A 13,788-nucleotide genomic window follows, 5' to 3' on the forward strand; every position below is an offset into this window, starting at 1 on the left:
GTTGATGCAGTGGCCTTGTAGATAAAGTCCAGCTAAATGATTTCATGACTTTTGGGTTTAGCTTTATATTTATACAATATAAAGAATATATTAAGTGAATTAATATCATTTATAATTACATATTTACTTTTCCTTCATTAGAACAAATGTTTTTACAGTTGACACTGAAATCACTACTATAAGCTTGTGAACTAGTTATTAAGTACGTTTATTTCATTCTAAACACTATCCCTACATCCTTTTTCATGGAAACTTTAGACAAATTGTTTTCCCTTTTTTGCTATAGTATCTTTGAATTAATTACTATTATACTAAAATAAGTTTTAATCACTTCACAAGTTTTATTAGGCAGTAAAAAAAAGCTAATATAAATTAAAGGTTGTTGTTGGATATGTATAAATGTTGAGATTGTGACTATTTTAGTGGACACAATATTTTTTTAATGCTCAATTTCAGTTGTAGTGGTACTTGATATTTTTTGTACCTTTTTGTGGTTTGTGGTGCATATTAAAGACTATTATATGTTGCATATTAAAGACTATTACTGAAGGCTTTTGGCCCTCGGTAATTACCGAAGGGCGGAAGCCCTCGGTAAATGTTAGCGACAAGGGATTTACCGAGGGCTCTTTGGCCGTCGATAAGCCGTCTGTAATTACCTTTTACCGACGGTTTCGGGCTGTTTCCGAGGGCTTTTGGCCTTCGGTAATGCCCTTTTTTTTTTTGTAGTGATACTCTGAAGACGGAAGAAAAAGAAGAAAGAGTGAAAATGACAATGTTCCCACCCTCCTATTTATAGGAAAATTTTTGTAACCGTCAATGCATCTTCACCGTAAAAAAAACTCCCACGATCAATGGTCCGGATGCGAAGATGCCTCAACTCCCACCATCACATGCATGACACGTGTTTTCCCGCCTAAACCCATTTTCGAAAATGGGAGGGTGGCAGGATTTCCACAGCTTGAAACTGGTAGTCACATGGCGCACTCACCAGCACAAATCCTCGGCCAAAGACGAACGATCCGTAAAAGGAACTCGCATACCTACAACCAACATAGTCAGCTTTCAACCCAACGTCCACTGCGTGCACTAGGGCTTAGGGGGCTTGTGTACCATACGGACCGGACGGTCCAAGGAAGACCACGTAAGATCAACCTAACCAGACAGTGCTACCAAGACCGGTCGTAAGCTTATCTGGGTCATTAAGACCATGATCAAGGTAAGTAACAATTAGAGCTATTGGGCTGAAATTGGGCCGTGATTAATTTTTCACTAATCCTAAGCCCATGACGAAAACTATAAATACAGGTCAAAGGTGAGTGGTAGGTAGGTTGCATTTACTGCACATTTATTACTGTTTTATTGAATTGTCGACGGTTCATACACTGACTTTGGCATCGGAGGATCTTTGACAGGTTCCCTCCCGGACGGAAGAGCAAGGCAGCGGAGCTTAGAACGAGACAGAACAACACGAAGGCAAATTGTGAAGGAGTTTGGTAACTCGGCTCCATAACCGAAACAATCTTGATGACAATTTTTTAAGTTAACTAATCGATAATCATAATAAGTAAAGTTAACTTAAGAATTTACGAGGGAATCAAAATTATAAGAGTATATATAGTACTAAAACTAGGAAGATGCAAGAAAAACAAGGGTGTTTTTATACAAAATAAGAAAAAACTTGTTATTTTTCTATTTTCCATAAACCCCTTTTAGTTTGGTACAAACAAGCCTTTTTATTCTAAATTTCCAACACTAAGCAAATAGAATTAACAAGTGTATATAATATATAAACGAGAGGAATCGATTCTAGGCGTTAATTAGGGCATCGATGTTGGGACGAGCTACCATAAATAGGCGAAAGTATGCCTTTTCCGTAGGGTGTATTGAATCCCAGAAGACAAACTTTGATGGATCAGAGCAGACGAATGAAAACCCATTACACATAAAGGTTGTTTCGATGTAACCGCTTCCACAGCAACCATGATCAACTTCATCAAAACCTACCAACAAAACACATAACACACATACAAGAAACTTAATTAATTACTTATATAAGCTTATCTATTTAGGTAATAGTACGGTGAAATGATGACCAAATCAAGGGTTTAGATTTATCTAACCAAAATTTTCATGCGATTGGATCATATTGTTCAAGGGTTCATATATGTCGATGTAGGAGATTTTGGCACCCAGAGGAACATTGGAGAAGTTTAGTTGCATTAAGAACAATTCATGTTGAAGCATCATATTGTAATGTCTCGCAACAGCTGAATACTTGTCTACACAGCCACGCTCGAAAATCACATTATGGGAATTCAATGTGATCACGATCGGTAAGCACCCCATTGGAGGTAGTCCAACCAAAGCTATTTTTCTTGCACCTTCTTTCCATAAATTCTATAATCACACCAACTTGTGTTAATTACTTATTTATTCTAAACATAAATTTCATGATGTTGTTATGTGTTGGTTTCACATTAAAACATATTAAAAGTGAATCCACATTGATAGTATAGGGTAATATAATCATTCATTGGAAAATGAGATTTTCCTAAAACCAAAAACAATCTACTTAGTTTAAGTTAGTGAGCACTTGTTTTAATTAAATGAAAGTAGTAACTATATAACTTTCTCTCTATCAATCTGGGCTGTGAAATTTGTGATGATTTCAATTTTTTTGTTGGATTAGCATGCTTGACGCTTTCTTGCTTTTCTGATCTGCCTTATCAACATTATAACTACTAAATACTAATTACCGACCTTTTATTTTTTATTTTATAAAAAAAAGAATCCCATCTTGTTGAATATTGAGTGCCATAATGAAATTATGGGGTAAGTGTTGAAATTTATTTGAAATATAGAAAAGGAAGTTACCTGAGGATTTACATAAAATAATGAAAAATGGTAAAATAGACAAACACCGATTATAAAAGAATAGGTTTTTTTAGCAACTTTCATTAAATGCTGGATGAAGTTGTTCAAGATTTTTTTTTTATTATTGTTTTCCATAAAGTGGTCTAGTTGGGGCATTCGCTAAATAGTAGATGTAGTCTCCCAACTAATTATCGACTGTAGCAAATTTAATGCAAGCAGCTGCGCATTTTATTTTTCACAACTTTTTATTCAAAATTGAACTTTTTATATATAAATATTGAATGAAACAAAAGTGTGTATGTATCAGATTCAAACCTGTATGAAATCTTTAACATGCTGAAGCAAGAACTGTCCATAGGTTAATGGAGTATAGTTTCTTCGTATCGGCATAGAAAAATAATTAATAACGTAGTCATTTGTACCCGCGCTGATGAAAAAGAAAGCACTGTTCATATGATGTTCGGTTTTTCGCTCACCAAGCATACCCTCTAACCTCTTTTTGTATTCTTTAAAATGTTCCAATTGCTTTGGTATTGAAATCACATTCTGCCAAGACAAAACAACACAATGTTAGTTGAGAGTACAATCCATATATATCGGTTTCCATTGAAAACAAAAAGTGTATTCAATTACAGAAACTGTGAAAACATGTATGTTCTATTAATGTGACATGGTACATGATGTTATTAGCAGAAAATAGTAAACAATTATTATAAGATACATAGTAAAAGCCCATGTATAAAACAACTGCTTTAGAATTTCATAGGAAATGTTTTTTTTATATGCTTTCAGTAATTTTTTCTTTTTTAACTGATGATTTTAATTTTATAATTTTAAAATAACATGTGAATTTAGTTTATTTTTAATTTCATGACTATAAGACATTACCGCTAAATATTTAACTTAAACCGGAAAAATAATTTATTCACATTGATAGACTAAATTTATCATTTTCGGAAAACCTTAAACTAAATTTCTCAGAACGAATAAAAACTAAAAATATAGATGAACTCCTTGTAAAAGAGAAAACAAAGAAAAATTATAAACAAGTATTAATTATGTGTTTAAAATTATCTAATCCAATAATATAGATGAAATAAATAATAAATCTTATTAAAATAAACTTTTATATAACTATAATATTATATTAAAAAACTTACTCCTGTATAAAATCTCTACGACAACATCATAACAAATGAAATAAAAAAAAATGAAGGTAAAGAGAAACAGGAGTTTTACACCCAAAGTTGGAGTTAGTGGATCAAAGCCAGAACCAGCAGAGGCAAAGCTGACACCCGTTACGATTTCTTTGTCGCTGAGATTCGGATCCAAATATGGTGGTAACAAGTCTTTTAGGCCTAAATATGAAGCTGCAACATGCATGAAGCAAAGAGAGATCACTTTTGGTAAATGCACATCTTAATTATGAACAAGTTACATAACAGTTAAATACTCAACATGCAAAGAAAGTGAAAAGAGAAGTTGGTATACCAATAAAATCAGTGCCAAGCTTCCCATTGGTGAACCTTCCTGTGGGAACTTGGTTAACAAAATCTCTACCATATGGTGGAAAATTGCTTCTGAAAGCGGAGTCTATGAAGTTGTTGTTTCCAGGGTCTACTGTGGAGTCTCCAAACACATACATGGCTGAGACCTGCTTCTTAGAAGCTTCAATGGTGGCCACAAAACATGACAAGATCAAAAGCAGGAAAATCTTAGAGAGAAAGGAGTGTGAGAAAGAGGCTTGCATGTTGCTGGGTATGTTGATGAGAAACGAGGGAGGGACCAGAACGAAGAACAGCTAACGTGGTTATGAGCTTCCTCCTGCTCTAACAGCAAAATGGAGTTTTCGAATGTATTGTATTATAATAACTATGAGATACGGCCATATGGACCTGTGTGGATGTCGAGTGAAATACCATGTGGATTTTTTGTGACCAAAACAACCCTTTAATTTAACGGATATTTCATAATTTTTCCATTCCTAAAATAGGTTTTGGTAAGCTATGGTTGAGGAAAGTTCACCCAACATTTCCAAGGGTTTCTCACCTTCTTCAACAACCTTTAATTTCTTGACAAGTGAGTGTTTCCTTTTATTTGAGATAGGATGTATGTTACTGGAGTGATGGTATTAATTGTTTATTGTTACATATATTTTCTTTTTAATTTACAATAAAATAACTTTGAATGAAGCTTAAAGCTAACTATTTCTTATTTTTTATTTTTCTTAATTATTTTTTTATAGATAGGATTTGATGTGCTGAAGGACATAAAGATTGTATTAATAATAAAAGAAAAAGTATAAAGGAGTCATGCGGACTAGGACAAAACCCACCAAGCATAAAGAATCTAAGCAAAGCGAAAAATAAGAACACTCTTTTGTTTATGTTTTTAAAGAAATCATATTAATTCTTCCAAACTACAAAAACTATGATTAACAAGAATGTTACACAGGGTGTTTCCTTCCCTATTCGAAAATCTCTCTTGGTTTGGATTCCTCTTAGTTTGGATTCCTCTTAGTTTGGATTCTTGTCTATTATACATGATTGAGTACCTCTCAACCATACCTAGGGGTGTCATTTTAATCCACCTACTAAAAATTAGGATCCTGATTTTCTAACAACAAAATTTTAACATATTTTTAACAACACAGGTGTCAGTAGTGCATTGGTCCAATTTTTTTTCTTTAATTTCTGAAATTGTGACATTGAAATTGATGAGAGTTTCAGAAAATTTGGGATTCCAAATATACCCCTTGCCCTATTTCATTAGAAATCACCGTTCTTTTTCTTCCTTCTCGTTCATCATCTTCATTCTAGCTTTCCCTTTTGGTTTTCGGTCTCCCTCTTCCTTGTGGTTGTCGCTCTTCCTTGTCGTTCTCCTTCTACGTTTTTGTTACATCTCTTTGTTTTGGTCAATGTCGTCCTCTTTGTTGAGTGTATTGTGCAAAATGGCAAGTTCCGGTAACCATGGTCCTTCGACGAGCAAGGTAAAAGCATTCTTCCTTCATTTTGTACATTGCGTTTTCGGTTTGGATTTTGGGTTTTCCCTCTTAAATTTTTTGTTGTTTTTGTTTTAGGGCTTTTATGTTTTGGTTATTTTGTTTGTTGTTGATGCAGTTGAGGGTTAGTCACTCCTTTTTAACAAAGTATATTTCTACTTTGAACGAGCATTTGATAGAGGAGCACCGATCACTGATTGCGGAGATGGTGGACAAAGTGTTTTATGTGAAGAACCGTCCATGAACACTGGATTTCTTTTCCCCGAGAGGCATGTCCACCAATCCACCTCCAATGAAGACTTACGTGAGGATAGGGTCACGAAGGCATTACAAGAGCAGAGTGCTTATGACTCCTTACACTCGATTTCTTAGAATAAAATATGAGTGATATTTGTATAGATTTCTTAAGAGAAAGTAATACAAAATTGTACATAGATGACCAAATGTTTATAATTTGGAATATATTTTGTTCAATGTTAAGAGAAAGTAATACAAAATTGTACATATTATTAATGTTAATTGAATTTCCTTTGTTATTGTCATTGTGAAATGAGGTTTTGTTTGAATTGTTAATGAATAAAGTGGTCACTTTGATTAGTATTGATGTATTTGATGGAGGAATGAAACAATGCTTGTGACATGATGAAGTTAGGTGAAGTCCTGGAACTTCTGCACCAAAAAACACAGTTGTAATCAATTACAACTCATTGGTAAACGATTACACGAACAAAATCCAGGATTTGTACAGAAACTTGTACTGGAGGAGTCACTTCTGGTAACCTAGGTGACCATAATCAAAATTTTTAATTTTTTGACATAAATCCACTGGTTTTCACTTGATTTTAGTATTTAAGTGTGAGTATAGGCTGGAAAGTCATGTTTGGGCACCCCATGATTGAGGAAATGAACAATGTTTGTGAGATGAACAACTTAGATGAAGTCTTGAAACTTCTGCACCAAAAAATACACTTGTAATCGTTTACAGATACTTGGTAAACGATTACACGAACAAAATCAAGGATTTGTACATAAACTTGTACTATAGGAGTCAACTTTGGTAACCTAGGTGACCATAGTCAAAATTTTTAATTTTTTGGCATAAATTCACTAGTTTTCACTTGATTTTAGTGTTTAAGTGTGAGTAGAGGCTACAAAGTCATGTTTGGGCACCCCATGATTGTGGAAAGGAACAATGTTTATGAGATGAACAACTTAGATGAAGTCTCGAAACTTCTACACCAAAAAATACACTTGTAATCGTTTACAGATACTTGGTAAACGATTACACGAACAAAATCAATAACTTGTGCATAAACTTGCACTATAGGAGTCAACTGTGGTAACCTAGGTGACCGTAGTCAAAAATTTTAATTTTTTTGGCATAAATTCACTAGTTTTCTCTTGATTTTAGTGTTTAAGTGTGAGTAGAGGCTAGAAAGTCATGTTTGGGCACCCCATGATTGAGGAAATGAACAATGTTTGTGAGATGAACAACTTAGATGAAGTCTTGAAACTTCTGCACCAAAAAATACACTTGTAATCGTTTACGGATGCTTGGTAAACGATTACAAGAACAAAATCCAGGATTTATACAAAAACTTGTACTGGAGGAGTCAGTTGTGGTAACCTAGGTGACCATAGTCAAAATTTTTAATTGGTTTAATACGTATTTTGGTCCCTCTTTTCGTAGGGTCTGTTCAAAGTGATCCTCCTTTTTTTCAAAAGTTCACTAACATCCTACTTTTCGCAAAAACGATGCACGTTAGTCCTTTTTGGTTACGGCGTTAAAAAGACTAACGGCACAGCTGCCCAACTGACACAAAACTGATGAGATGTACATTTTTCGTTGAGGTGGCACTGTGACTGATGAGATGTACATTTTTCATCACATTCCTTCCTAACCTATTCCTAATTTCCTTCCTTCCGCAAGGTTAACATTATCATATGAAGAAGACAAACTGTTAGAAGCATCACCAGCTGCACGAATTTCAGGATCACCAGGAAACAGCTGACGACTCCTACAATCTGATGGCAGTGAATTAAGTTGCGTAACAGTGAAAAGATCCCCATCCCACTTCCAATCATTCAAATCCCACTCCAAACTTCTCTTCCCGACACTCTTCATCTCTGGCACCACAGGTCCATACAAATACTGATTTTTCCCTTCTAATTGAGCCTCCACGAATCCAGACACCCCAGGACAAAAAAATCAACAAATCCCAAACACCCAGATTCTAAGTCCACTAGAACACAACCACCCAATTGAATAAATTACAGCATAACCACAAAGACTTCAAACCCTACCTCCAAAAACACAAATTAACCACCCAGAAGACCAATAAAAGGAACAATAAACCCCAAAAGCAAGCCCAGCTCACATGGATCCGAACAACAGCTACATACCACTACTACAAAAAAGCGCATAGATAGCGCTTTTCTTTATCATAGATAGCGCTTAAAAAGCGCTATCTATGCGTGCGCTATCTATTAATAGATAGCGCTTCTAAAAACGCGCTATCTATTATCCGACACAATAGATAGCGCTTGTTTAAAAAGACGCTATCTATAGCCAACCACCAATAGATAACGCTTATTGAAAGAAGCGTTATCTATTTGTCGTGACAATAGATAGCGCTTATTTGAAAAAGCGCTATCTATTGGTGGTTGGCAATAGATAGCACTTCTTTAAATAAGCGCTATCTATTGGTTCAAATGTTTTTAAAAAATAATTAATTTTACAATAAAATATAAAATATTGGTTCTATTATGCACAAATCCACACTATATATTGATTCTATTATATACAAAAAGATATATAATATTGAGAAAAATATGACAAATGTCTCAAAAAGAATATTCATTAATATAAATAAAAATTATTGGTACACTAATATTTCAAAATTTAATCGTTAAGTCGTTTAGTATGTGTCACGACATAACATTGTTTTATAATATAATATATACAACCATAGCATATATATCATATCAGTACTTATAAGCATATACATCACTCTAACATAACCTATAAGCATGTACTAATTACATGTAAACACCAACTTTCTCTAACTTCAATGATTTGACTTTCATGATATTGTTGACATCTGCAACTAGAAAAATACTGCAAGAAAAAAAAATAATATAGAATTAGTTAATTAAATATTGCTACAAATTAATTATGACGATAAAGATAACTTACATCAGTTGGAATTGTTCCTCCTTCACAGTATGTAATAATTTCCTTCATATATTGACACACATAGTACCCACAATCATTGCCGTTGGGTTGTCTTGGGCACTAGAATTCCAAAATTAAAAAACATTTTTATAATTTGAACATAAAAAGAAACAAAAATCTAGTATACTCCAAACAGATTCAGTGCATGATAACAAATAACTATATACCATATACAAGTTTAAACTCTTAATAATAAGTTGTGGTTTCATAACATCTATATGCCCCTTCAACCAGTTTCACAATAATACATGTTATTTAACTAACCATTACCATGCAACAACGAAATAAGTCTTTAACCATTCAAGAATACAAGTTATTCACCTAACTAGTATAATACAAGCAGCCATAACGTGAACTAAAGGTCACATAAGGTTATTCAACAATTTAATTATCACAATCAAGACTATACTACACAAAACAGACTAGAGTAATGTACCTTAATTGTTGTCCACTTGATATTGTTTGACTTAGACTTTGAAACCATGTTTCCGGTTTGAGCTCGATAGGTTGATTAGAAGGATTATCTAAATAATCTCCATTCTCATCCTTTAGATATTTATGGGCCAAGGAAGTCCTAAAACTCCTAAGCAACAACCCTGCCTTCCTTAATACAAACGTCTTGCGACATGTATCTACATTGAAAGTTAGCTGTCCAAAAAAATACTTAGAAAAAAACAGTTTTGAAATCATAACACATACATTTAAAATAAGTAGTAAACATTACTTGTATATTATTCCAAATGATCTCTTTATAGGCATCCAAACTTGAATCTTTCCAATCATCATAAGTTATAGGCACATTTGCTCGAACAATGGATCCAAGATAACTGATGAACTTTGTGCCACCGGGTTCAATGGGTTGACCTTTTGCATTCCATGAAACCTAATATTATGAATAAGTACTGAACAATAATTAGGAAAGTAACATATCTAATATACCAAAAAATATACAATGTCCATTACCTCTAATTTTTTTCCCTCACTTCTAGCTTGAACGATCTTCTTCATAATCACTATACCTTTCTTCCCTTTAGCTTTGTTGGGAGAAGGAATATCATCTTCAGTAAGAGTTGTCATTTACCTATAATAAAAGTGATTCAAATAAAAAAAGGGATAACATCAGTAAAAAAGGGATAAAAATAAGAATAAAAATTTATAAATCCAACCTTTTCTTCTTTGATTTGAAGTTTAAAGACTTAGGTTTCTTATGGACATAAAATGATGGATTTATCCAAATTCCGTCATCATGATCATCTCTCCTATACAAGATATCATCTGCTATTGGATCATCATCATATGATATTTGATACAAAGGATCATCTTCAATATTTTTATATTCATCTTCTATATCATCACTGGAAGGATCGTTTATTTTATTGGTCAACAACACAATTGACCAATTGGGATCAACCGGATCAATGACATAAAAGATTTGTTGAGCTTGTGATGCTAAAATAAATGGCTCATCTTTGTACCCCACTTTATTAAAATTCACTTGCATAAATCCTGTTTCATCTTGTCGAACTCCATTATTGTTATCAACCCACTTGCAACCAAATATGGGTACCCGAAATGTGGTGTAATCCAACTCCCATATATGTTCAATTACCCCAAAATACGACATATTTGCATATATAGGACTTCTATCTTTAGCACTTGAGATGTGCATAGATTCAGCCACCAAAGTTACACCACTATTTTGCATAGTACTTTGATCATCTCGGTCTTTAGTGTAAAATGTGCACCCATTAATCATATAACCAGTGTAAGAAAAGACTTGAAAATTTGGACCATTGGCTAACCATTTCAATCTGTCAGAAATTAAAGAGGATTTCACATTTAACTCTTCAAAAATGTGACTTTTTAGCCATTGTATAAAAGTTGCATTGTGTTCTCTACATATCCAATTGTCAGTCCTAGTTGGATTTAATTTTGTAATCATGTCTTTGTGTCTCTCAACATATGGCTCAACTTCATCGTCATTGTGTAGGATATACAATTGAGCTTGCTCCCAATCTTTCCTGGTTATAGTCACTATGGTATTTCCAGAAATCCCTTCTCCTATGGTTCTCGCTAAGTGTCGAGAATTTGGAAGTCCTATTGATTCAACATCAGAGAGGTAATCAGTACAAAATTCAATAGCTTCTTCAAGTATATATCGTTCCACTATACATCCTTCTGGTCGACTTCTATTTTTCACATAACCCTTTAATATCTTCATATACCGCTCCATTGGATACATCCATCTCATATAGGCCGGTCCACAATATTGTGTCTCCTTAACTAAGTGAATGCTAACATGCACCATTATGTCAAAGAAAGAAGGGGGAAAATACATTTCAAGCTCACACAAAGTTACAATAATTTCTCTTTCTAGTGCTTGCAATTTTCCAGTGTCAATCACTTTGCTACATATGGCTCTAAAGAAATAGCATAGTTTAGTTATGGTCCATCTTACCTTTTTAGGCAAAATGGAACGTAAGCCTATCGGTAACAAATGCTCCATCACAACATGACAGTCATGAGACTTTAACCCTATTAGTTTTAAATCTTTCATAGATACTAAGTTCCTAATGTTTGATGAATACCCTTCTGGAACTTTAACTCCTTGTAGAAACTTACAAAACACAATTTTTTCCTTCCTAGATAGAGTATGAGCTGCTGGAGGTAGATATTGACGTTTACCTTTCTTTATTGGTGCCAATTCTGTTCGAATTCCCATTTGAACTAAGTCTAGCCTTGCATTGATGCCATCCTTAGACTTTCCAGGAACATTCAACAACGTACCTATGACACTATCAAATACATTTTTTTCGATATGCATGACATCAAGGAAATGTCTAACGTACAAGGACTTCCAATATGGCAAATCAAAAAATATTGACTTTTTCTTCCACCCACTTGTGACTAGATCTCTTGCAAAAGGCTTACCAAATTTGTTGTTTATATCCTTTATTTTTTCAAAAACTTTATCACCATACAACAGTTCTGGAGCTCTACGTTCTTCTGTTGTCCCATTAAATGCTTTTCTCCATCCTCGATAACGGTGCTTTGAAGGTAAGAATCTACGATGCCCAAGAAAAACATTTTTCTTACCATGTTCCAATCGCACCCAATCTGTATTATCTTCACATATAGGGCATGCACACTTCCCTTTGATACTATATCCAGATAGATTACCATATGCTGGAAAATCATTAATTGTGCCAAACAGCATTGCCCTTAGTAGGAAACTTTCTTTTGTATACGCATCATACACCTCTACACCTTCGTTCCACATATCCTTCAAGTCTTCAATAAGAGGTGCCAAGTATATGTCTATGTCATTCCCTGGTTGTTTTGGACCTGGAATTAGCATGGATAACATCATGAACTTCCTTTTCATGCATAGCCATGGAGGTAGGTTATATATAATCATAACCACAGGCCACGTGCTATGCGAGTTGCTTTGCATACCATGCGGATTTATTCCATCAGTAGACAAAGCAAGACGTAGGTTTCGTGGTTCTTTCCCAAAATTAGGGTAATCATGGTCAACTTTTGTCCATTGAGGAGAATCTGCAGGGTGTCGAAGCTTTCCATCACGTATTCTTTCATCTACATGCCATCTTAAGTTCTTTGCATCTTGTTCATTACGATACATGCGCCTAAATCTTGGTATTATAGGAAAATACCATACCACTTTGCTCGGCACTAAATTTTTCTTATAGCGCGATGTCATACATTTAGGACATTTATCCAATGGGGCATATTCATTTCGAAAAAGAATGCAATCATTTGGACAAGCATGAATCTTCTCGTAGCTCATCCCAATAGAGCTTAACATTTTTCTAGCGTCATACATTCGACTAGGAAGCACATTATCTTGTGGTAGCATATTTTTTATAAGTGATAATAATTCAGTAAAGCTAGTATCAGACCATCCATTTCGTGCTTTCAAATTGAATAATTTCAAGACTGCTGATAGTCTTGTGAAACTAGTACAACCATTATACAATGGTGTCTTTGCATCCATTGTCAACCTATCAAACATCTGAGGACAATCTCGCATATCCTCTTCAATAATATTTACAATATCTTCAACTTCATCTAACTCATAAGTTGTGTCAGTCTCTTTCGGTGTAGAACTTGTATTATGATGAAAATCATTATTTATATGATTTTTTCTATTTTCACCATGTTTGGTCCAGCATGAATAACTTTTATCAATTCCATTGCATATTAAATGCTCTTCTAACTCATCTGCGTTCACTACCTTTAAATGACAACACTGTAAGCAAGGACAAATGATTCTACTAGGGTTTTTTGCATGCTCAACTGCAAATCTACAAAACTCTTTCACCCCATCCTCATATTCTTTTGATAATCGACTAGCAAACATCCATTTTCGGTCCATATTTTATTAATCTATCAAGATTAGTGAATATAGTATTAGCAATATATAGAAACTAACATTATTTGTAATATCATACAAATAAAATAATATTCATACTACCTCAACTTTGAACACACCATTAATCACTCCATTTATGACAATCTTACCATCTATATTATGCAACATGAAGTGGTTTTATGTTTATTTCATTATAATAAATACAAAGGCATAACACTTAAATTAGTGATGAATCAATATTTTCTTCACTTCATTTAGTTTATTGTGCTAGAATTAATCAGGGAA

General features: G+C 33.9%; 1 protein-coding gene and 1 pseudogene across 1 annotated transcript; both read right to left on the reverse strand.

Annotated features, from left to right (window-relative positions):
* Nucleotides 1–1,619: 1,619 nt before the first annotated feature.
* Nucleotides 1,620–4,759, reverse strand: LOC124825788 (GDSL esterase/lipase At5g45960-like). The gene is made up of 5 exons (XM_047298493.2): nt 4,366–4,759; nt 4,114–4,244; nt 3,190–3,420; nt 2,121–2,397; nt 1,620–2,000 (listed from the first exon to the last, which is right to left on the reverse strand). The coding sequence occupies exons 1-5, from the start codon at nt 4,622–4,624 to the stop codon at nt 1,807–1,809; spliced, it is 1,092 nt and encodes a 363-aa protein (XP_047154449.1). The 5' UTR covers nt 4,625–4,759; the 3' UTR covers nt 1,620–1,806.
* A 5,504-nt stretch (nt 4,760–10,263) lies between these two features.
* On the reverse strand, nt 10,264–13,567 carry LOC148206121 (uncharacterized; annotated as a pseudogene).
* Between the last annotated feature and the right edge of the window lie 221 nt (nt 13,568–13,788).

Source organism: Vigna umbellata, chromosome 1, assembly GCF_029865625.1.
Source record: "Vigna umbellata cultivar VRB3 chromosome 1, Vumbellata_1.0, whole genome shotgun sequence".
NCBI lineage: Eukaryota > Viridiplantae > Streptophyta > Magnoliopsida > Fabales > Fabaceae > Vigna > Vigna umbellata.